General features: G+C 38.1%; 1 protein-coding gene across 2 annotated transcripts in view; it reads left to right on the plus strand.

Annotated features, from left to right (window-relative positions):
* The window catches only part of LOC144480263 (vinculin), a 114,588-nt gene extending 88,853 nt beyond the window's left edge, over positions 1–25,735 (plus strand). The window contains exons 16-22 of one of the 2 annotated variants that reach the window (XM_078199579.1): positions 1,454–1,756; positions 2,510–2,634; positions 4,374–4,559; positions 13,179–13,400; positions 20,696–20,899; positions 21,236–21,340; positions 22,405–25,735. In XM_078199579.1, the coding sequence (XP_078055705.1) occupies positions 1,454–1,756; positions 2,510–2,634; positions 4,374–4,559; positions 13,179–13,400; positions 20,696–20,899; positions 21,236–21,340; positions 22,405–22,551 (1,292 nt within the window). In that variant the 3' untranslated portion in view covers positions 22,552–25,735. The remainder of the gene's footprint in view (positions 1–1,453; positions 1,757–2,509; positions 2,635–4,373; positions 4,560–13,178; positions 13,401–20,695; positions 20,900–21,235; positions 21,341–22,404) is intronic. The other variant, XM_078199580.1, reaches the window with a different exon arrangement.
* Positions 25,736–26,017: the final 282 nt, after the last annotated feature.

Consider the following 26,017-nt stretch of genomic DNA (forward strand, 5'->3'; position numbering starts at 1 on the left):
CATGAGTGAACCAGATGAGTTTTTCCGACAATCGACAATGATTTCATTCCAGGTGTTTTTAATGAATTCAAATTCCATCATCTGCCGTGGCAGAATTCGAACCCGGGTCCCCAGAACATTAGCTGAGTTTCTGGATTAATAATCTAGTGATAATACCACTAGGCCACCACCTCTCCTAAATTGGGACTAGCTTAGTGGTTTTAAAAAAAGGGCGGCATGGACAAGTTGGGCCAAAGGGCCTGTTTTCATGCTATAAACCTCTATGACTCTATGACTATGACCTTCACTTGTGAAAGAATATGTTGGCAAGTGGCAACAATTTTAAGTCTAATCAACTACTTTTGTGTTTTGAAACATCCAATAGGAAGATCCTCAGAAACAAGCTAAACCACAATATCAAATTTAAGGCTAGGTTAATTGATCCTGCATTCTCAACGGGCAGCAGTACTTGATAGAATAGCTGTTCGAAGAATCTGCATCAAGTATTTGTAATGCAATCTCTGACTGACACTCCCTTCGACCATGGGTCTCCTATGAATTTACTGAAATTATCCATTCGTCTTCATCTGAAGAGAAATTGCTTCAAATACTTTTATTTCCATGTCTGCTTTGCAGAGAAAGTTACTTTTGCACAAATCACCCCTTTCTCCATTATTTGGAAGATTTTTTTCTACATTTTTAAAATAAAGCTGATTTCTCCTCACAGAATGATTGTAGGGTGGGGATTGGAGTGATAATATCATCTCTTGCAGCATGCTCTGCAGCCACTTATTGCTAATCTTGCAGTAAAAATCTACTGTAATTTTGTGGGATGACCTGTATTTCTGCTGTTAAGGATCACTTAATACAGTTTACTTCATCTTTCTAAATTGAAGAATTGTGTCCATCATGAGCATTTAATATTGAAAAATGGCAATCTAATGAACTGAATTGACAGTGTTTAAAAAATAGATTCTTGGCGTGCTTTGCAAATATTAATCCTTCTATTCCCTCCCCTCCACTCTCCTAACGCCCCCTAAAGGAGTTGTAGGCCCATGTACCTTGTGATTAATTTGGTACATGGATGATGTGCTCCCAAATACCTGCTATTGTTTCTGCCCAGATGGGTACCAGAAACTGTGGGAGAGCAGCTAATGATGATTTTGTTTTGATTTTTTCCTACTCCAAGCTGCACTTCTGATGTCAGAAAATCATACCTGCATCCTTCTACTACGTGGTTCAGACGCCTGTTTTTTCACTACAACTTAAGAAATTGTACAGGTCTTTCAATGTGCTTGATGTGGTTGCATTCTTCCATTTCTGTGTCATCGCAATATTCCAAATTTCCAGCTGTACAAACTAGAAACTTCTGTTTTAAATGACATGAGTTTTGGTAACAGCTTAAAATTCAGAATTATATTTGTTCCATTTCATGCAAGCAATACTGGGTAATGATTGTCATATATTTATATAGGTTTGGTGGATGAAGCTATTGATACCAGGTCTCTATTGGATGCCTCTGAGGAAGCCATCAAGAAAGATATAGACAAATGCAAGGTTGCCATGGCCAATGTACAACCTCAAATGCTGGTTGCTGGAGCAACAAGCATTGCACGTCGAGCAAACCGAATTCTTTTGGTTGCCAAGAGGGAGGTTGAAAACTCAGAAGACCCGAAATTCCGTGAATCAGTGAAGGCAGCATCTGATGATCTAAGCAAAACCATCTCTCCTATGGTAATGGATGCTAAAGCTGTAGCTGGGAACATTTCAGATCCTGGTAAGATGCACTGAGGATTCATTGCACAATTTTTACTTTCACTGGATTATTGAATGTGCCTGTTTCATGTATTGAGGATTGTCTGCTTGTATTGTTCCTGATTTTATCTGTTATATCACACACGGTTTATTCTGACAGTGTAGTTAATATTATTCACCCTAGTTAAGGGTACAAGAACTGTTGCTGTCCAACAATGGAGCTAAGGACCTGATGATGAGATGCTTAAGATAATTTTTTTTTACTTCAGGCACTGGCTCACCTTAATTTCCTTCTCCCCACAATAACTTGACGTCATTTTGTTGAATTTTGGTGGTACTTTGCATCTCAATTTAACATTTCAGAGCCAGTTAGTCTCGTTTCCAGCAGACACTAAAATTTAATTTATCTAAATGACAGCCTACATCAGTGCTATTTTGCTTCCTGGACTGATGCATTTCAAGTTTGCTATGGCCTGGGAGTTAGGGTAGTTTGTTTTTTGAGTTAAATAAAAGTGACTGAACTGAACAGTGAGGGGTGATGTTTTTTTTAAAAAAAGTTTATTTGCCATGAGTTTATTTGCAACAGATTGGACAGTTTTGTACATAAACAAAGTTGCCACCCATTTTGATTGAGGGGGTGTGCTTTTCTGATTTTTGATCTTGTCAATTAAATCATGGAACCTTGCCTTCAGCTTGTGTATCTTTCAACAATGTTGGTTTATTTAAAGTATTTTGCCAGTTCACTTTGTTTGCTGATCTATGATGCTTACCATAGGTTTGCAGAAGAGTTTCTTGGATTCGGGATATCGAATTTTAGGTGCTGTGGCTAAAGTTCGAGAAGCCTTCCAGCCTCAGGAACCAGACTTTCCTCCTCCACCGCCTGATCTAGATCAGCTTCACGTATGTCTACATTTGATATTAGCGTAACTGTGGAGGATTGATGTTTTGTTTTTGCTGATGAAATAAATCATATTATGGAAAAAGCTATGTCATCAGGACATTGGGAAAATAATATATATCCATAATTTAAACATTTAATATTAGCAGAATTCTTAAATAGTCAGGAAAACTTTACTGCCTTCTTTGTTTCATATCATAGAATCATAGAAACCCTACAGTGCAGAAAGAGGCCATCTGGCCCATCGAGTCTGCACCGACCACAATCCCACCCAGGCCCTACCCCCATATCCCTACACATTTACCCACTAATCCCTCTAACCCCTCTAACCTACGCATCTCAGGACACTAAGGGGAAATTTTAGCATGGCCAATCAACCTAACCCGCACATCTTTGGACTGTGGGAGGAAACCGGAGCACCCAGAGGAAACCCACGTAGACACGAGGAGAATGTGCAAACTCCACACAGACAGTGACCCAAGCCGGGAATCGAACCCAGGTCCCTGGAGCTGTGAAGCAGCAGTGCTAACCACTGTGCTACTGTGTCGCCCTTATCAACTTACTAATTATAATATGAATTTACTAATTACACACTGTACCTGGAGTACTGCACACACGGTTTTGGTCTCCTTAGCAAGGATATATTTGCTGTAGAGATGTGCAGTGGAGGTCCACAAGACTGATTCCTGGGATGGTGGAATTGTCCTGTGAGTAAAGATTCATGAAACCAGACCTGTAATCTCTAGAGTTTAGATTAATGAGAGATAATCTGATTGAAACATACAAAATTATTATAGGTCTGAACAAGGTAGATGCAGAAATGATATTTCCCTTGGCTGGGGTGTCTGGGACCATGGGAACAGTCTCAGAATAAGAGGTAGACCATTTAGCGCTGTGATGAGGAGGAATCTCCTCACTCAAGGTGATAAATCTTTGGTATTCTTTACCCCAGAGGGCTGTGGACGGTCTGTCATTGAGTATGTTCAATACAGAGATTGATAGATTTCGAGATAGTAAGGACATCAAAATCAAGGGTTATGGGGATAGTGTGAGGAAAATGGCTTTGACCAGCCGTGATCTAATTGAATGGTGGAGCAGGCTGTAGAGGTCGAATGGTCTACTCCACTTTTCTATGTTCCTGTTGCACTTGCGCTAGATTTCTCTTTAATTAATGCTCTTAACTGATTGGGTTATGTATTCCATCATTTCATAGTATTTTATTCTAATGTTGTGTAGCTGAACCCAAGTATGAAGGAAAGATGGTTTGAAATTTAGTGTGGGGCATTTTCCGCAGTTCAGTTGATCGTAATAGGAAAGCTTCACAGGTCCTCCATAGCACATTATTAAACTAATGGTGAGGGAAAGGAGAAACCAATGTGCATCGTGTGAACTTTTTTCTATGAAATAATATGCTTTGTTTTACTATGTGTATTTAATCAAAGATGTATAGCAACATCTGACTGGGATAAGATATATTGGTTAGTTGGGGATTATTCAATGGAGTGTTTGGATTCGCTTAACATTGGAGGTTAAACTGCGTGCAAGTTTTGCTTATTTACTGCTAAATGTGATTAATTAAAAATACAAAGTTGGGACAGATTACAATACTGTGAAATTTTAGCATAAGATCACTATAATTATCTTGTAAAAGTGTCCCTTTTCCTATGCTTCATGTAATTAAAGAGTAGAGGCATTATGCTGAAGTTTTCTTTATATTAAGCTTTCAATGTGTGGTTTACAGCTGAATGATGAACCTGCTCCCCCTAAACCACCACTTCCTGAGGGTCAGGTTCCTCCACCAAGACCACCGCCTCCTGAGGAAAAAGATGAAGAATTCCCTGAAATGAAAGCAGGAGAAGTGGTGAATCAGCCTATGATGGAGTCTGCCAGGCAGTTGCACGATGAAGCTAGAAAATGGTCGAGCAAGGTAAGGGCTTGACTGACCTAAGGAAGCCAAAGGCAAACAAAGCTGTTTTAATGGTTTGCAAGTTCAGATATCTATTTCTCGCATACGTGTCCTCATTTCTCATTTTAAGTTCCTGTCAGACTGAAACTGAAGTCATTTCTACTTGAATGAACTATTTCTGTGAGTGCATCTCGATTCAAAACACATGCTGATTTTATTTTTATCTTTCTAGAATTGTTTTAGATATAAGCATATTATTACAGTAAGGTTGTTTTGCAACCCATAGAGCATTTATTATTTCATGGCTTATGACATTTAGAAAACTTCAGAAATATCACTGCACACTGAAATTACTGTTCAAATCTTGAATAATAATTTAAGCTAATCAACTAAAACTAAGATTAGTTGTTTCTGCAATAAAATAGGTAAAAACAGTGCTTTCCAATGAAGACAATGAAACATGCATTTTGAGTGATCCATTAATGCACTGCATGATTCTCAGCAAAGCTAAAGTGCACATCCGTGTTTGCTAGACTCTAAATTCTAGTTATTTGGAATAAATAACTTTATCTGGGTGAGAACATGACAATAGAAAAGAAAGAACTTGTTTGGCCCATCTTACTTGAATCATTCCCCTTGAAAACTAGAATGACACTGATGGGTTTCTTGGAGAAATGCAATACCAAACCGATGGAAGTGTTTTGATAGTAGTAAGCCGCAATCAATCAGGGCAAATTAAATGGTAAATTATATTTTCAAAATAAATTGATGAACTTTAATAGCATAATTGTCTTGAGCTCATTTTCAGGCCCTGTTGTAGTGCTCATTATCGCTGTGGGTGACATGACAGTTGTCTGATCTATAAAACAAGGCAGTGTTCTGTGCAACAAAGCAATCAACTCTGCTCAGCACTTAACTAGATAGATTAATTACTGATTCTGTCTGCAACCCACCTGCGTGACTTGTTGATCCATTTGAAGGTATCTGCATCATTGTCTGAACTTCGATTGTGCATCAGCAGATTTTTGGGTCTCTTGACAATCACTAATACTGATATTTCTACTTGAGGATTGTCAACGTGCTGGATTGAAACCTGGATGAATAATTGCTCTAGCAACACATGTGAATTTTATTCCTTCCCTTTATTCCAAAGATTATCCTAAAGCTGTGCTGGAACAATAACAGTTATTGAGCAGCATGGTTCTCCAGTATTATTGTACAACTGATGTAACACTAACCTTCAAAAAAATCTTTCCAGCTAGATACAACCAACTACAGCTTGATCAGCTGGTATTGACAGGTCTTAAGGAGATTGTGGCACAGTGGTAGCATCCCTGCCTCTGAACCAGATGCTTGGGGTTCAGGTTTCACTCTGGGACTTGATGACCAATGGAAGGTGCATTCATAATATGGCCATCAAATGCCCATGGCAGGCAATAAGAGCGGGAGTGATTCCTGGTTGGCCATGCGATAGAAAGAAATTGGAACCTCTACTATCACAACCCATAGTTCCAGGCTATATCATGCATGTAAAGACCATAAGACATAGGAGGAGAAGTAGGCCATTCAGCCCTTCAAAGCAACTCCACCATTCAATGAGATCATGACTGATCTTATATGATAATCCTCAACTCCACTTTCCTGCCTTATCTCCATAATGTTTAATTCCCTTACTGATTAAAAAAATCTGCCTGTCACAGCCTTGAACATAATTAACGACTCAGCTTCTAGAGCCCTCTGCAGTATAGAATTCCACAGATTCACCACCCTCTAAAAGTAGAAACTCCTCCTCATTTCTGTCTTAAATGTGCGATTCCATATTCTGAGATGATACCCTCTGATCTTAAACTCTCCACATGGGGAAGCAACCTTTCACCATCTACCCTGTCAAGTCCCCTGAGAATCTGAATTGTCTCATTAAGGTCACTTCCCATATTATTCTAAACTCCAGGTCCAACTTGCAGAGGTCTATGTTGCCATAGCAACTTGGATTCCTTTGGAGGGTTGGTTGGATGGTCAGTGTGGATCAGATTGGTTGGATGGTCAGTGTGGATACAGCAAGTGGTTTTCTCTGCCCACTGAAGTGGTGGATGCTACCTCGTTGAATATGTTTAAGTCATGGATAGATGGATTCCTGATCGGTAAGGGAATTAGGGGTTATAGGGATCAGGCGGGTAAGTGGAACTGATCCACTTCAGATCAGCCATGATCTTACTGAATGGCGGGGCAGGCTCGAGGGGCTAGATGGCCTACTCCTGCTCCTATTTCTTATGTTCTTATGTTCCTCATTCCAACTCGGGTAGATTTGGAACTTGTCTCCTTGCCCTGCCCATGGCGGAGATCATGGCACTTTAAGTCAGACCTGTCTTTGGGCATAGAACTCAACAAGAGAAATTATTTCTCCAGGGGTTTTCTGCTCTCCTGGTTCATTTTAAAATAGCTTTTAGGATGGTGTCCTTTAATTGCGGTTACAACATCAACTAGAAAAAAAGTTCAGTGATGTTCCAATGAACTATAACTTCCTGGGATCTGAGACTCCTCTAATCTTTGAACGCCTCCAACAGCTCGTCACTCTGTTTGAAATTCAACTTAATTCATATATTTTTGTAGCAATGAAATATTTACCACATGTCTCTCTTTCTCCCTGGAAACACTCATTTATTTTACAAGGCAACATGGAAAGTGAAGCCTTTCCACTCCTCCATGTCTATGGACAAGATTTAATCCTGATTCTCTGTAATTTCATTTGGCTTCCCTGTGAACTTTTGATTTGGGTATGCAAGTCCTTGTCATGGAAAACTGCTTTGCTGGTATGTGTGTCAGTTGGAGACACAACTCAATACTGTATGGTATTCATGCTGTCCTTAAATGTCAACCAATTCTTTTTGCATATAGTTATCTCTTTATTAAATAAAATAGATGCTTCCATGCTGAATTGAGGGATTGTTTCCATATATAGAAACACAGAAGAGCTCTGACAGTCTACAAGAACTGCACTAAATTGCTTTAAGTTCTTGTAAATTCTTCTGTTGTAAGACCAAGACCCATCGTCGAATAAAATAAAGTTTCATTGTAGAAATAGTGGCACAAAGGGAATTGTTCAGCTTGCTATATCTGTCACTGCTAGTTACTTTCTAGTCCAGTTTTTTTCTCTTTTTCCTATGTCAAGTTTATTTTAAAAGCTTGCTAGGTTTTCCTTGTTTTTCAGATTGAGTTTGTGGGATATACTCATCATTTTTAGGTGCTAGACTTAGCTCAGAGATAGCATTCCCATTTGTGAATTAGTAGAGTAGCGGTTCAAACTCCATTCCAAAGACACAGGAACATACTGTAGAATGACAGACAAGTCTGCTACTGAGGGAGTGCTGCACTGTTGAAGGTGCCATCATTCAGAAACGATATTAAACCAAGGCTCTCTCTGTATCGATATAAAAGATCTAATGGCATTACTCAAAGATGAATTGGGGACGTTTACATAATGTCCCAGCCAACATTTGTCCATCAACCGCAATCAATGGAAAGCAATTTATCTGTTATGTATTTGAGGTCGTGCTGCACATATTAGCATCCACCGTTCTCTGCTTTGCAATCGTAATTAAAATCAAAAATATCTTTGTTTTCTCTGAAGCACTTTGAGATGATGAGATTACATAAGGGTGCGAAGTAAGTGCCATCCTATGCAATTCTTTGCATAACCTTAAGTTAGTCTCTCTAAGTGATAGCATTTGCAAAGCTGAAGTAATTCATGGACCTTCATAAAACACTATTTCAATTGAGGATGTGAATTGCTTTACTTTGGCAGATTGGGCTTCCATCTCTGCTCCTGCTCAGAGGATTCCATTGATGTCATTTTGGCTACAATATATTTTTAATTTCTATCGTGTGAGTAGGTAATCGGTAGTAAATACAATAAAAAACACTTCATAGGTTTTGAAGCCTCTTTCACTCACCATATTCCCATTCTGCATATCTGTTATTTGACATAGTCTCAGTGCTACTTTCTTTGGGTGGAGGAAAGGAAAGGGGTTTGTGGGGGTAGGGTGGGGACTGGTATTTCTTGAAATGAATGGGTCCATTTATACTATATTGAGTTGTACTGGGAGGACAATATCTATGTCCTGACAGACTGATATCATAGACAGCAAAAATGTCCAATCATCTATGAAACATGTGTGGCCTGCTTGTGTCTCCTCCCTGAAAAATAGAATATTTCTGTTCTTTTCTAACTGATTTTTGTGTGAAAGGTACCTTTATTCAAAGAATGAATGTGACCCTGTCAGGTAGGTCATCTTTCCTTTTCTGTAATCTCACTCGAGGTTGGTGGGGTGGGGGGAGATTTGGTGCACAATACTCATCCAGCCAAAAAACAGGGTGAGGACTGATCAATATATACAAATTTTAGGAGGCTTTTACTGACCCAGTAATTCAGATGATGAACTTTTGAGTAGCAGTTTAAAGAATAATAATTTAATAAAAATTGTACTTACAGTGCAGTATGGATTGCAAATAACTTTGCACAAATCTAACAACAATTTCCCTACTTAAATTATTGCAAAAACAGAAATGAACAATATTTAACTTTATCTACAACTAATTGATTTGCAAATTTAACTAATTTGGTGGCTGAATCTACCAATTTTAACTACTAAAGTAGATCTGAATCGTCGAATAGCTGAAGGAGGTGCTCCTAATCCAGATTTTGTTTTAGAAGTACAATTTTTCATATTTAAAACAAATACAAATTAGAGACAGGGTTATTAAAATTGGCAGCTTTTCTGCTTTGAAGCAGTATCATGAATGTGTTCTAATTATTTTTTGGCTTCTGAAAATGTTTCCTGCACATTTTTCTTACTATCTTCTTCGACCTTCTGCTCTGGTTGGACAATTCAAAAATGTCCTAGAGTGATAGAGCTGCCTTGCCTTGTGTATCTGATTCAGGCTAACAATTTAAGATCTTGCTAGCTGAGCAGCAAATCCGATGAAGCTTTTCATACACAGGATGGGGAAGAGCACATCTCATGATACCAAGTGAATTCTTTGCTACTGACGCTGTCCAAAATATGGGCATAAATCTCACCCTAATGATTGGTGGTTTTCCCAGTTAGAGGTACAGACTCAGAATTTCCTTTCTTCGCTGCACCCAGTCATGCTTGTGAGCGTTGGATATATGGGTATTAGCTCTCATTTCCAGTCTCCAGATAATATCTCCTGGTAGCTTGCTGTGTCATGTCTAAGTTTCCTTATGGACTATGAAACAGATTATCTACTTTGGATGTGGATGAAGAGTCTACAATGGGCAATTTGCATTGTGCCACTACACTACCTTATATCTCTGGATGTCCAAAACAATTGCTTAACCTACTTATCACCAACAGCTTAAAACATGCCCTCAAGAGATGCTTTGACAAAGAGGTACGTTTATTGTGAGGCTCACTTTCCATCAAGGGTATTGAGTGTTGGATTAGTGTAACCACAGCCTACCCTTCCAACCCGCAACCTTTTTTTCTACCATTTTGCAACAAGTTCATTTCTCTGCTTGATCCTGAGATGGAGCTGCAAGGTTGGCTAGAGGAAGTTATTGTTCTACATGCCTAGGTTTTCTGAATCATGACAATGAAATATTTGGATTCTTGTCATATGCTGCAAATCCATTGAGAGAAGTGCTATTTCAAAAACATTCAGATTACAGTTGGAAAGACAAAAGTCCTAATTCTTATGAAGTATGATTTTTTTTGGAAAATGTAGCCTTGGCTGGCTTATGAGAACTAACTATGAACCATAGAACATAGAACAGTACAGCACAGAACAGGCCCTTCGGCCCACGATGTTGTGCCGAGCTTTATCTGAAACCAAGTTCAAGCTATCCCACTCCCTATCATCCTGGTGTGCTCCATGTGCCTATCCAATAACCGCTTAAATGTTCCTAAAGTGTCTGACTCCACTATCACTGCAGGCAGTCCATTCCACACCCCAACCACTCTCTGCATAAAGAACCTACCTCTGATATCCTTCCTGTATCTCCCACCACGAACCCTATAGTTATGCCACTAGATAAAAATTGTTCCCATCTCCTCCTGTTGTTTTCCTGCTCCATGGGTCCTTCCCTTGTTTTCTGTGTTGAAACTAGCTTTAATTCCAAATGGTGGAATGTTTTAACTTTCTCATGAATAAGACTTTTTGCTTTTGAGATAAAGAGTACCCTAATTAAGTTTATTTACTTAAATTGTATAGCTGGGATAATGTATTGAGGTGCAATTTTTGTAGTTAAACTTTGGTCAAATTCTCTCCTTCTGAACTGTTAAGATTAATATTGTAAGGAAAGGTCAAACTGCTACTCCCAGACCCCGTTATTAACAGGGAACTCGGGTGGGTGTGGAGAAGACTGGCAGTGGACAATGAATCTGACAAGCCCAGGATATAGCAGTCCTCTTGATTTACTGGCAGGATTTCATTTAAATGCCACATGAATTTCCTGCTTGTCAAGTGGAAGCAGTTAGTAGTGACAGGAAGGTACAGCTGGGGATTTGCGGGGGGGAGGATGGAGCAGTCCCTGACAGTCAGTATCCCATCATTCTATTTCTTTCTCTTACTGGGGTGCTGATGGAGGTGGGGTGATGACAGAGGAAGTGGCTGGGGCAGTCGGTAGATCTCCTTGTGAAGCATTGGGAGCGTATTCCTAGTTTTCCTGACCTATAATGATGAGGAAAAGGAACAGATCTTGAACCTCTGATCTGCTGCCAGGGATCCTACAGCAAATTAAATTAAAATCACAGCACAGATGTCACCGGGATATGACTTCTCATTAGTTCAGCCCCCACCTATTCTTTGTGAAAGTCTGGTAGCCTAATGTAGGTTTATTCAAAACTAAAAGGCTGGGAATGGGGGCAAGTTGCTTGGCCTTGATATTTTGACACTCATCCTCATGTTGGTGAATGGAAATGGGATGTTCTGGTGTGTAATAATTGAGGCCAAGGTGCTTAGGTGAAAATTTTATCTTACTCACTGTTCAATTCTACCCAGTCTAGAGTTACTTTTCTTCACCAATTAACAAAAGGTTTTTTACCCTTGACTTAACACCTGTAATCTTTAATTTCATCAGGTTTGGCAACACCTGTGGAGAGAGAAACAGAGTTGATGTTTTGACTCTTCTTTGAAACTAGAGGAGGGATAGAAATGTAATGGTCTTATGCAGTTTAATAAAGGGGAAGGGTCAGATAGTACAGAATGGAAGGTCATGGATAGGTTAGAGGGTGAGGGAGATTAAATAACAAATATGTCATAGAACAAAAAGCAAAAGGAGTGTTCTGCAAAGCGATCACCCAGTCTACATTTGATCTCCCCACTGTAGAGGAGACTGCATTATGCACATTGAATACAGTGTACAAAATTGAAAAACCTCTCCACTCACTCTGCAGCCATGACCCTGACCTTCCAGTTGCTTGCATTTTAATTCACCATCTTGCTCTCATGCTCACATTTCTGTCTCTAGCCTGATGCAGTGTTCCAATGAAGCCCAATGCAAGCTTGAAGAATAGCACCTCATCTTCTGATTAGGCACTTTACTGCTTTTGAACTCGATACGGAGTTCAATAACTTCAGATTATGAACTGTGTCCTCCATTTTGATTTTTTTTTTCAAGTTTCTGTGTGTTCTTTTCATGTTTTGTGTTCATACAGTGCTGTCCCTTATTCTGCCATTAATAGTTTGGACCAATGCTTTGTTTCTTTATTATAACTATTCCCACTCCCTTTGCCTTTTGTTTCATGACATCTTTGTCATTTAATTCCTCCTGCCCCCTAGCCAATCCTGGGCCTTCCCTTTTGTTCTCCCTGACTTTTCCCTGCTCTTTCAACAGCATAAAACAGCACATTTTTACCTCTCTTTAGTTCCAAAGAAGAGTCATATTGGACCGAGACATTAATTCTGTGTCTCTCTCCACAAATGCTGCCAGACCTGCTGAGTTTTTCCAGCACTTTGTTATTGCAGATCTCTAGCATCTGCATTATTTTGCTTTTATCTTTCATTTTATCGTTGTGTACTTAAAATATTAGCATCCTGTATGTCATAGTGATTGGCAATCCATTTGATCTTTTAAGTTTGTACTTTCTAATCTCTTGCTCCCTATTCCCTTCAACACATAATTTGGTGATGATTCCTAGTGTAACACTCCCTGATCCCATCATTCTACTTCTTTCCAGCAACCAATTTTGTATGTTTTTAATTCAGTTCCTTGTGCTGTGCATGGAATCACTGATCCTGCTTCAGTTCATTGTATAACATTTTTTTTTGTCTTTGTCCTGCTGTTTGGTTGTGCAAAAGGTCTAAAGCTGACTAAGTGAATGGGCAGGAAAACTTTTCAGCTCTCCGTTCTGTAGGAAAAAAATCCCTTTCTCCTCTTTCCCTTGGGCATGATTCATCTGCTTCCATTAGTTGGCTGTAAGTTAAGTCACAAGCTCGAGATAGCCATATGTTTTCCCTTCCCAATTTTCCTACACACACGTTTTGTGCTTTCCTTCCCTACAGAACAAGAAGATACCCAATTACTAAAAGAATTCCGTTCATATTCTCTCTCCTTTTGTCTCTCCTACTAACTCTTTCGCTGTCTTTCCATCCTCTCCTCTGTACTCGCTACCATTAAAGCCTGATGTGACTGATGAGGCAAGTGAAGCAATTGAGGCTGATGTAGATGTGTATGATGGTGATGATGATGATGACGATGATGTTGAGTTGACTCTTCCCTCTGACAATGAAGATGAGTACGAGCCTGAGCTACTATTAATGCCTACAAATCAGCCAGTTAACCAGCCAATTCTGGCTGCTGCTCAGTCTTTGCATCGAGAAGCAAGAAAATGGTCTAGTAAGGTACTCCTCAGTTTTTCCCACTGGCTGTTGGTTCGTGTGCATCCAGTCGTTCAAAATATTGACCCATTTGCATCATTGTAAATTCTGGTTGGGTTTCATGAGCCTGAAGTAAAATGTTTGCCTGCATTCTTGAAGTACTGAGATTGGCTTCACAAGTTTCTCATCAATGTCAACTGTCAATTTAAGAGTTGACTTTGATGCATTTGGAGGCATTTTGCTCTCTGGCAAACCGAGTGTGCCCACAATCCCAATTGTTGACATTGAACATTGCATAGTCTCCTTCACCTGTGAAGCCATAGATGACAGCTTCTGAATGACTTCCAGATTGTAAATATATTTTTTACTTATTTTGTCTGTGCTGTTTTCTCCAAAGGGCTATTAATAAAATGGATATAAAAAGCAAAGATTTGATCTGGCAGTGACTGTTAAAGGAAGACTGTCTGCAGAAAATATTACACTTTATGAATAATAGTTTGGACTTAATTTTCCATAGGTGGAAGATCTAGCACAATGTATGCGGACAAAGAATATCAAATTTGTCTGTGATTCTTGGCTTCAGCTGTGCTTGACATTATTACTATTAAGGCCGCTTCAAGGTAAAAATTTAATTCCATAGGCCTTAATCAATCATCTTCCATTTCACTCTAATAGTCTGAAATATTTGGCTATTAGGAATTTTAATTTTTTTTAAAGAAATTTCCATTTTCTAAGTGAAGTAGATATTAAGCTGAATTATATCTTAATTGATCTTCACTATAATTGAGATTATGTGATTATAATTGAAATTCAATTATACTTGAGCTGTGATCCGTAATGAATGCTTATCTGTGGCCCAGTAGTTGTTGCCTTGCATTAGAAAGAACTGTAAAAAGGTGGGGGGGGGGGGGGGGTTAATTTCCTGCTTTATTACTAAAATCATTTCACCAGAATAATTGCACACTTCCTCCATTATTAATTTATGTAACCGTCTAAAGACATAGAGGAAAATTGACGCTGTCAGATGCAATGACCTTTGGTAATGCAAACGTACATTGTGCAATTTACAACAACTTCAAATTCCTGAAAGGTTTCTGTTTTCAAAATCTGCTGAACTGCTCAGCAACAAAGCAGTTTCTGGAATTTGAATAGGGGGTTGTTGTAATATTTACGGAAACTGAAGGTGTTCTTTGACATTGGATTCCTGATGATTTCTGTACTCTACAAATTTCATAACCATATAGATATTTAATTTCTATACCTAAGTTTCCCCCCCCCCCAAAAGAACTGGAGAGATTTGTGTTGTAATGTCGAGAAAACATGGGCCTTTGGAAATCACCTTTGGTCACCCAGCTGGAAAAGAACAATTTAGAACTAATTTGTGCCTTTTACAGCTGGGTGATGATTAGGACCTACCTCATTCATGTATTAAGTTCTGATCCACTCCTAGGTCAAGTGGCAGCTTGCCAGACACTCGTCCTTTTAGCTAAGGTCAAGGGTCAGATCAAGACCAAGATCAGGTGCAATGCCTTTATTTGTCAGCTTTGAATTGGATTCAACTTGAATTTGAATTGGTTTTCTTTTTGGAGAACAAGGAGGTGGATTAAGGGCTTGCCCTTTTTCGCAACTATATGAAGGGCATAAAATTTTTTAAAAAGATATGTCAGTCGCCTCTTCATTTTGTATACACTTGCCACCTTTCAGACTGTCATTTCATCAGCCTATACAATAGGCAAAAATTATAAAATCCATTAATTTCAGTATAGAAACAAACCAATGTAGGTTGATCTGAGAGTTTCTGAAAGTTGACCTCTAAGACTAATATCAGGCAAGTATTAAATTTGAATATAAGCACTTTTCAATGTTGTGCTATGTTAAAGGTGCTATCTAAATGCAAGTGATTGTTGTAAATTTAATTTCAAACATTGATTTTTCAAGGGATTATGCATAATAAATATGAATTTTGAACAATTACGCAGCACATTTTAATCTAAAAGTTTCACCTTTAAAATATATAACAGACATTCTTCCTTTCTAGATTGCAGCTTTACTAACAAGAATATTGTTGGTGCCATTGAATGAAGTTTTGTTTCTAGATTTAGCATCCACTAATGACATTTACCTGATTGTTTTAGAGCTAAAAGCTTTTCATTAACTTTCATAGCTCCAATTGCATAATTAATACTTTTCCTAACATTTCATTGACGTATTGCAGTTCTTGAGTATGCACAGTTAAATGCCTGATATTGTTTTCAATCACGTTACATTTTAAAGCAAATAGTTTGCAGTGTGATTATTTATACAATGTTAACGTTTTTTCAAACATTGGGTATCGATTTAAATATAGTGATGACAGCTGTTGAGCCGTTAAAACATTTGCATCAATAAACTTGAGTTGAAGGATCTGTTTTTCTTTGCAGTCTGAACTTTTATTAGATCTACCTTTTTAAATAAATTTTCCAAAAGGATGCTGCAGTGCAGCTGTCAATCCGATCCTTCAATATCAATATTATTTACCGAAATAGAAGACTGCCAAACCTCAGTTAGGTCTAGTAATCGTATGTTTCGATCACTTCTGGAACATGTGGCCATTCATGCTAGCAGGATTCTCCCATACCACTGCAGTGAATGGGGGGTTTGGCTGTGTTCCAAGTTCTCCATCCATTCTGGCAGCGGCGGTGGAGCGTGAACTTTAGTTTTTCAACTTTGGAATAAATCATTGGTTTTCTTGAAAAGTCTCACCTTTGACAGTGCCATCACAATATTGCTGTTGGTGGAAATCTTATTTTGTAATTAATTAGTTTGATGAGAAGAAAAGTTAACGTGGGAATCGGCAGTCAGTATTTTGAAAATGATGGGCGAATGTTATGCACTAACAGTGCCTATGCAGGAGATACCATCCTGACTCCAGCACATAGCCAATGATAATAATTAGAGGAACTTTTTTTCACACTTACAAGTAGCAAATTAGAATTTTGTTCATATAATGGGGAGAATAGGTGGGAGAGGGAATGCTTTACTGGAAACAGGAATGGAAGCAAACTAGCTTTTCAAGGCTGAAGTCTGTAAAATCAAAGAAAAAATTAGGCTTTGAAGCAAGTTTGGAGACTAATGAGAGCCAGCAGATGTGACTCCTCATTTAATGCTTCTAAAGATAAATCAGAAATTACTACATGCAGTTAAAATGAACATTGAGTTTTTATTTTTTTTGACCTGGTTTTTGGGATTTGTAGTATTTACTCTGTCATGGAGAAGTTTAATTCTGGAGTTCTACCTTAAATTATTTAGTGGAAGAACAAACTATCTAAAGTGGGGATTTGAAAGTAAGCTTTATCACTGACTGACTGAATGTCAATCATAGATTTGTTAAAATCTATTGCCGTTAATTTCTAAAGTTGTCCCAAACTGGCAATTGTTTTAAATTATGCAGCTCCAAAAATTGAAGTGTTTTATTCTGAATACAGTGAGAAAATGGCCTTTATTTTATTGGATATATTCAGTATTCTTTGACCACTTCAGATCATGAGCCACTGTGTCCTGAATACATTAAATTCCTAAAACTCATTATAGTTTTCCTTTTACAATATACATCCCAGGTTTCCCTAATGACTTGGTGACCTTACTAGTGAGTAGTTGAGTCATGCTAGATTTGAAGGTTCAGACTTTGATTGACTGCTGTACTGATCTAAGTGATGTGGCAGAAGTAGGGGTGCCTCATATTGTCTCTGCACCCCTGGGTAGAGGAGACAACAGTCTCAGTTTCCAGCATCCAGTGGCCCTTGCTTGAAGTGGGTGAGATGTGCTTGGCTCCAGTATCTTGATGACTGAACAGCTTGCTGCCCTTCAGTGTCGAGGTACAAACCTTACTTTGAAATTGCTATGCATCCTCAAGATACAGGTTTAAGGTGCTGGGGGGTAGGTACAGGGGGGATGTCAGGGGTAAGTTTTTCACTCAGAGGGTGGTGGGTGAGTGGAATCGGCTGACGTCGGTGGTGGTGGAGGCAAACTCGTTGGGGTCTTTTAAGAGACTTCTGGATGAGTACATGGGATTTAATGGGATTGAGGGCTATAGATAGGCCTAGAGGTGGGGATGTGATCGGCGCAACTTGTGGGCCGAAGGGCCTGTTTGTGCTGTGGCTTTCTATGTTCTATCACGCCTGTTTTATTGGGCTCAAAATAAGGTGAAGCAATTTTGGGTGGCAGTTGACTGCATCCAATACAACCCACCGCCAAAAATGTTTTCTTAAAGGAAACTGGCACACGCTCCGTTCAGTTTTCTCTGGGCCTACAGAGACCTAAACAATGGTCCTTAATATGACTGCTGAAGGTTGTGAGGAGAAGTTTTTTTCACTTACCTGAACGTGCAAGAAAGTGAAATTTCTTCCTGTATCCATAGCACTGCTATGACCCACTGTCAACCTGCAAACTCCCACTTAATGTCAACTCCTCCAGCTCCCCATCCTACCTACCTGATGTTCCTGCCAGTGTTACAGCCAGCTCAAATGTTGAATTCCAAACCACCAAGCTGCATCAGGATACTCCATCCTCTTCTGGATATTGATCATTAAATGCATTTGAGGTCTATTGCTGGATTTAATACAGGTCTTGTGCTATCCTAGACTGGTATAGGGAGTGATCACTCTGTTGACTTGCCACCTGTTTTTGGTGTATACCGTTCTCACCATATGACTCTTTGCTGGGATAATATTCTGTTGATGCTAATTGCCCCCAGATTCCTTGCCAAATGCCACTATTGATATGTAATCCTCAATATTGGAGGCTCTGTGACTGATGAGCCCCTGAGAATTGCGGTAAACTGATTTGGCCTCAGCTTATGTTCATATGTGTCAGCTTCTTGCAGGGTTAAATGGACAATGTTCAGAGATACAAACCTGGTCATTTTTTTCCCTTTGGTTAGGGTAATTAAGGCTAACTCTAACACATTAACACTGCCATTAGCTAGATTAGCTATTTTGCAAAGACTGGGAATCAAATCTGTGATCCTGCTGGTCTTTATGGTTCAGCTGATAAATCATAAACTTGTGGGGCTGTCCAGGGAGTTGCACTGTTTGAGTGAAATTTCTTAATGCAGGTACTTTTAGATTTCAGGTGTGTAGTTAAAAAGTGCCTTTTATTTCTTGTTATGCAAAATATAGAACAAGCCAGGCTATTTTACACCCGAATTAATTAATGATCTCTTGGTAAAGGATCCTCCAGGCAACAGTGATTGTAACATGATATAATTTCAAATTCAGTTTACAGGTGGGTCTGAAATTAGTGCCTTAATCTGAAATAAAGGCACTTATATAGTTGTAAAGTCAAAATTGGCTGATGTGGATTTGCAGATAGTTAAAATGGTTGATAGTAAAGATAATATGGCTGCCATATAAAGAGATGTTTCAGAACTCAACATGGATATATTCCATTATAAAGGAAAAAGACTCTGAGAAGGATGAACAATCTGTGGCTCGCAAAGGAACTTAAGAATTGTATCAAATTGAAATAAAAGGTACACAATGTTGTGACTTCAAGAAAGGGGCAGAAATTAGAATTTGAAAGTATATGGCAAGAAATGTGAAATCAAGGCAGTAGAGTTTTTAAAAATATATAAAAAGAAGCGGGGGTGCGAGTAGCTAATGTAAGTGTTATTCCTTCAAGGATCAGACGAGGGAATTGATAGTGGGAAACAGGGAATTCGTAGACAATTGGAACAGGTTTTTCTGTGTATCTTCATAGTAGAAGACACAAAGAGATTCCCAATAATAGAAGAAAATCAATAGTAAAAGGGTTGGTGGGGGTATTTAAAACAATCACTACCAATGAAAAAGTGCTAGGTAAACTAATGAAATTAAATCCTGACAAGTTGCATGGCCTGCATCCTGGTGTCTTAAAAGAAGTGGCTGCAGGGATAGTAGATACATTGATTCTAATCTTCAAGAATGTAACAAGCGGGATGGATAAATAGGACCCTGTTGATGCAGTGCATTTGATTTCCAGAGGGCATTTGGGCAGCATGGTGCCACAGTGTTTAGCACTGCTGTCTCACAGTGCCATGGACCCAAGTTCAATTCCAGCCTTGGGTGACTGTATGGAGTTTGCACATTTTCTCCGTGTCTTCATGACGTTTTTTTTCTGGAGCTCCGATTTCCTCCCACAGTCCAAAGATATGCAGGTTAGGTGGATTGACCATGTTAAATTGCCCTTAATGTCCCAAGGTGTGTAGGTTAGATGGATTAGCCATGGTAAATAGGTGGGCTTACACGGATAGGGCTTGGGGAGAGGGCCTGGGTAAGATACTCTGTCAGAGAGTTGGCGCAGACTTGATGGGCCCAATGGCCTCCTTTTGCACTGTAGGGATTATATAATTTGATAAACTGTGTCACATAAGATAAGAGCTCATGGTGTTAGGCTGATATATTTCCATGGATAGAAGATTGGTTAATTAACAAGAAACAGGGTCAGATTAAATGAGTAATTTTCAGGTTGGGTGTTCCATTTAAGACTAAAATGAGAGGAATTTCTTCTCTCAGGATTTTGATCTTTGGAATTCACCACCCAAAGGAGCAGCGGAGACTGGATGATTGAGTATATTCAGGGTTGAGTTGGAAAGATTTTTGATTGGCAAGGAAGCTGAGTGTTATGGGGGTTGGGGGGGGGGGGGCGTGGTGGGGGTGGAAGGAAAGTGGAATTGAGGCCATGATCCAATCAGCCAGGATCTTATTGAATCGTGGAGTTGGCTTGAGAGGCAGAATGGCCTACTCTTGCTCCTATTCTGTTCTTAGCATGGCTGCAGCAATGTCCCTCTGCTGTTTTTGTAACAACTGAATTTATACAAGTTGAGCTGCTATTGTGCTTCACAATAGATTACATTGTAGTTGGTTCATGTAAGTTGAGGCAAAGCTGGAAAGTTTTTTTAAAAATTACCAGTAAACAACTATGTACTTGAAAATGGATGATATTACCCTTAGAACCTTTAGAAGTTTGGGTTGTAATGAGATTCATAAGTCTTTCTGTTACGAGCATTGGAGACACAGTTTTAAAAACTGGGCTAAAATTAAGGTTTGAAAGTTGTTTATGAAGCATAATCAAAAATTTGAATAAAAATAATGATTTATAGAATTAGAATATCGTTTATTAAATTTCCAAACTAATATGTAGGGTAGAACCCTTGTCGACTGAGTAAAAGATATAGTATCTATTGGGACAGCAACCTGGATTGAGACCATCAATTATTTTCTTTTAGAGAAAAAAGTAGATAAATAACCAAATTGAATTTTGATATGACAAATGTTTAATTTTGGATGTGATATATTCATCAGGGTAACGACATCATTGGTGCTGCAAAGAGGATGGCCTTGTTGATGGCAGAAATGTCACGACTGGTGCGTGGTGGCAGTGGGAACAAACGTGCCCTTATTCATTGTGCTAAGGACATAGCTAAGGCATCTGATGAAGTGACACGACTGGCAAAGGAAGTTGCCAAACAATGTACTGATAAACGGATCAGAACTAACCTTCTGCAGGTATGGCAAATTAATTGAAGCACTGAACAAATGAATAAAAGATTTGGCATAATTTTGTATGTGGCGCATTATATGAAAAGTGCTTTTACACGCAATCAGGTCACACAATTCGTATTGGAAGAACATGATAAATGGCCAAAAAATTTCAAAAAGAAAAGAACCATTCTTGAATCTTACTAATATTCTGTTGACTGAAGCAGGTATTTGCAATAAATACAACATTGATGGTGTCATTCACCTCACAAGCATGAACAGGAAAGAAACCTGAGAGCATTTGGTAGTTTCCTATATTTTTCTCCTGTTGTTCAGGTGCTTACTTTCTTCTCTCAATCACAGGTGTGTGAACGTATCCCAACTATCAGCACACAACTTAAAATTCTCTCTACTGTCAAGGCTACAATGTTGGGGCGCACTAACATTAGTGAGGAGGAGTCTGAGCAGGTGAGCCAATCTTCAAATTTGTGAAACCATGACCTTGTTCAGACCAACTGTAGCCTGTTTATTTTAAAGTCAGATTTGGGAAAAAAATCCTTGCATTATATAATTATTGCTTTGAACCCAAGCGCTGGTTAATACTTGAGTCTCCTAAATAAGCCAAGATAAGTTTTGTTGGTTCTTTCTTGACTTGTTGAGCACTGCATTTCCTGAATGAAACTGAGACACTATAAAAGGGTTAAAAGTATGTTTCTAGGATCAAGGAACAAATAAGTTAATAGAAAAAAAATCCAGCCAAACTGCTGTTATAGTCAAGTTTATTTATTAGTCACAAATAAGGCTTACATTAACACTGCAATGAAGTTACTGTGAAATTCCCCTCGTTGCCACAGTCCGGCGCCTGTTCGGGTCAATGCATCTAACCAGCACGTCTTTCCAAATGTGGGAGGAAACCGGTGCACCTGGAGGAAACCCACGTAGACACGGGGAGAACGTGCAAACTCCACACAGACAGTGACCCAAGCTGGGAATCGAATCTGGGTCCCTGGCGCTGTGAAGCAGCAGTGCTAACCACTGTGTTACCGTGCCCTCTGTGCCATTAGTAGGCAATGTGGATACAGATATGGAATTATTTGGTCAAATCATCATAATCATCACCTTGATCAAAAATTGGTGTGCTTTAATTTTTTATCCCTCACTAAAATTGACCAAATTCATGATTATCCACAAAAGCAGTTTAATCGGATTTTCCTTTGTGGCATAAATAGCGAGTCAAAGTTGTAGACAAAAGTATTTTGTTAGACATGTGTGCAGTAATTTATGACTTAACCTATTGACTTGTATTTGATTAAAATCAGATTTTATCCATTTTTTTTCTCTGATTTGGGATTTTTAACAGCTTTAAACAATACTGAAGCTGGCAGGTATAAAAGCAATTGTGTTTTCCTTTGAAAGATTTAACAGCAAGCATATGTATAGTAGAATTAATCTGTGTGTAATTTTCAGAAGCTGTAATCTGTCAAAATCTTGTAGATTTTTGCATGTTTAAATGATTCAATTTTTCTATTCAGGCTACAGAAATGTTGGTTCATAATGCTCAGAACCTTATGCAGTCCGTGAAGGAAACTGTGCGAGAAGCAGAGGCTGCGTCCATTAAGATCAGAACAGATGCAGGATTCACGCTCCGTTGGGTTCGGAAAACTCCATGGTACCAGTAGACCAAGACGTTTGCTTGGTCTTTTCCATTTTGGTGCAGTAACTGAGAATTTCTCTTGGATCAAGAATGTTCTACGTCTACTGGGAGTGTAAAATGAATCAGAATGGCAGTAATATTTTAGTGTTAATGTAATTTTTCTAATCCACAGCATTCACTACTAACAAAACCTTTGATATTTAACAGTTAGTATATTCATCCTGTGTGTACAATTCTTCGACTAGAATTATGAAATGGTTAGCCAAATATTGAAAAATGGCTTTACTTCTGCTTCAGTTTTTCTAGAAACACACTTTAAGAACAGCATATTTCTTCAAAATCTGTTCCCAATTTATGCTGAGTAGGCAGAATGAGTCATACTTTTCATCTGACATACAATTGACATAGACAAGTGAGCTTTTCTGTGTCCAATCATTCACAAGTATAAAAGACCGCTGTATGTCAATAGACAAAATGTATGGCTGCAACCTAATATAGTTTAATCTGTAACCTAGCTGAAACCTAACCTACTTTAATATAATACCAAATGTGCTTTTCCCAAATGGGTATATTGTATAACATATTTTGGGGGCAACTTATGTACACTATTTGTCTAGGTGCCATAGGTCTGATCTATTTCGACACAAAGTCGTTTTTTGTTCAACACTATTACAGACACTATTATGTTCTTGCTGTGGGTGGACCTGGATGGTTGAACAGCTGTACTGGGCAGAGTATGTGCTTAGCTGTTCATTTCCTACTTCTATTAATGCAACTCCGGAGCATGAATTCACTTGCTAAGCCAAAGACTGTGTATGCTAAATTTCTTTGGTTAAGAATCGGTATATTTTGAGAGAAATGTGCTACCAATCATGGAACATAGTCCATTATGTCAAATGTATTTGGTCTAATAGGTCTTGAACACTAGTAATTGAAAAGCATATGCTTTATTTGGAATTTACATTATTATGATCATTAGTCTGAATTAAATATGTGATGGTTTATGAAAAATGATTGACAAATTAAAATCTGTTTTGCAAATCAATGAGAAAATTACAGAAATGTTCCAGAATTGTATTGTGCTTTTTAACATGACTGTGTTTAGATACAAGATAATGGTGTATAAAATGCTGTTCAGGAACTAAATCTTGATGGGTCGGTTGGTTTCTGTGCAAAGGAATAAGAGCAGGTTAAATCTTTAAGCTAAATTGATTGTTCGTAATATTCTTTAAGACATGTTGAGCCATTTACAAATGAACTTCCCAGGTATTTTAATCCAAACTATGCACAATCACTTGACAATATATTGTTTAATTTTGCATTCATCCATACTTTCCATAGGATCTGAATGAATGAATGTTTTAAAACATAGATTGGAGCATGTGTGTACTCAGTAAAATGTATTGTCCTGTACTGCCAATATACAGTTGTCCAAAATGGATATTATTTCCATACTGGAAGTTGTCAAACTGTTAGAATATTCAACTGATTTAAAAACCCAAAGTATATTTCTTCCATACTTAAATTATCAATAATTGGTTGCAAGACTTCAGCATTATTTGTTGAAAATTGTTATTTTCCAAAAAAAAATCTTTGCAGACATGAACAAAAAGTAATTGTTGCAAATTTGGGATTGAATCAAAGGTGTAGAAAAGCATGGAAGATAGTTTTAAGAAATATTAGGTTGGTGATATTTAGACTTGTTTAATTTATGTACCTGCACATTTTTACGATTGGCTACACCGATAATTGACTTTTCATGCACGTGCAAATTATGGCCTTAGTTTACAAACACATTTTCAAAAAGAAAATCACAATGAAAGGGATGAAAAGTGAAACTTGCTGCTTTGGCTGCAATTCTTAAGGAGTTGACACTTATTTATCTCGCCACAGTTGGCTTTAAGAGCAGGTTAAATATAGACCATTATTGCAATTGAGTTACAATAATATTTTATTATCCTGAGAGGATCAATTCTGCAGAATGCAGACGCTTTGTTATTTAATAGTTTGAAAACTGCAGCTACTTTTTTTTGTCAAAAGCTACAAACTTCTCAATTTCAATCACATGGCGTTTTTTAAAAACTCTTATGGAATGAGAGTATTTCTGGCATGGCCAACATTTCTTGCCCATCTCAAGTTGCCATTGAGTAGGTGGTCGTGAGCCACTTTCTTGAGTGGCTGCAGTTCATATTTTAAATCTTGGAACTATCATTATCCCTGATTCTCGCTCCCGCACATCAGATGGCAATTGTGAAAATCATGTGACTGCATGTCATCCATTCACATTGAAGAATCATGGGTATGATGAAATGTACTGTATCTAATGAGTAAGCTTGATCTTCTCCGAGTAGCAGATAGTCTTAATGCATGCTATTACTGCAGCTTTAATGTAAATATGGAAACCATTACAATATTGAGAAATTTAAGTTTAATGGTGAAGTCATTGATTTCATTAAAAGTTACCTTTTCAATTGAAGAATATTTATTCCTCTGTTTATTTGGCCACTTGAGTGATCAGAGCATTTTGAGATTCTGGCTGACTGGACTCACCATTTTGTTATAAAGCCTTTCTCTAAATACATGTCATGGCATGTGATTTTTATTTACACTGGATACTGTGAATCCTTAAACATATTAGATCTAGTTTTGGAACTAGGAATATGTTCAGACTTGTGTCCAGTTTTAGTGAATAAAGTGGAGGTAAAACTATAATTATGATATGTCTTTTGCCATACAATTAATATTAAATATGGTGCTGTGGGTGGTACAAGGTTTTCATTGGAAATGGCAACTTATATTTGATGTTGGGGCTAGATTTTACATTGGTTCAATATCACTGATTATAATTGAGAAAAATCCTCCAGTAATCCACTAAATAATAAGTGAGATATTTCAATAATTGGCAGAGAAAAAAAAGCCATGCAATAAAAATGATTCACTCGAACTTGGCCCAAAAGTAGTACAGATACCTAAAATTGAATCAAGAATCATAAACTACTTTCACCAGTGAACAGTATTTATAAAACATAGAATACTTAACTGTATGGTCATTCTCTCCCATCTTGTGGAGTTTTGTATTTTACAAAGAAAATGAACAATCCAGAGAAATATATTCATTGGCTACAACCAGAATTCATAATTGTTTGAACTAAATTTGTCATTAGCTGCATTATAAGTACCTGCATTCTTAAATAAAGTATTTTATAACATTTTGTTTGTTCATTGTCACATCCTTCAGTTGAATACAGTATGTTGAATTAAAATCCAGCTGCTGTTTAAGATGCATAACTTAATTCATAAAAGGAAAATACTAGCTGAATACAAAGAACAGTACATCACAGGAACAGGCCCTTCGGCCCACCAAGCTGCGCCGATCATGTCCTATCCAGACCATTCGTCAACCGGTTGGAAATTAAGCCGAATCTTGATTTTATTTTGTAGAGCTTTAGCATACAACTTACTTTGAAATTTAAACAAAATTCTTCAATGAA

The sequence above is a fragment of the Mustelus asterias genome, chromosome 28, assembly GCF_964213995.1.
Source record: "Mustelus asterias chromosome 28, sMusAst1.hap1.1, whole genome shotgun sequence".
In the NCBI taxonomy this organism is placed as follows: domain Eukaryota; kingdom Metazoa; phylum Chordata; class Chondrichthyes; order Carcharhiniformes; family Triakidae; genus Mustelus; species Mustelus asterias.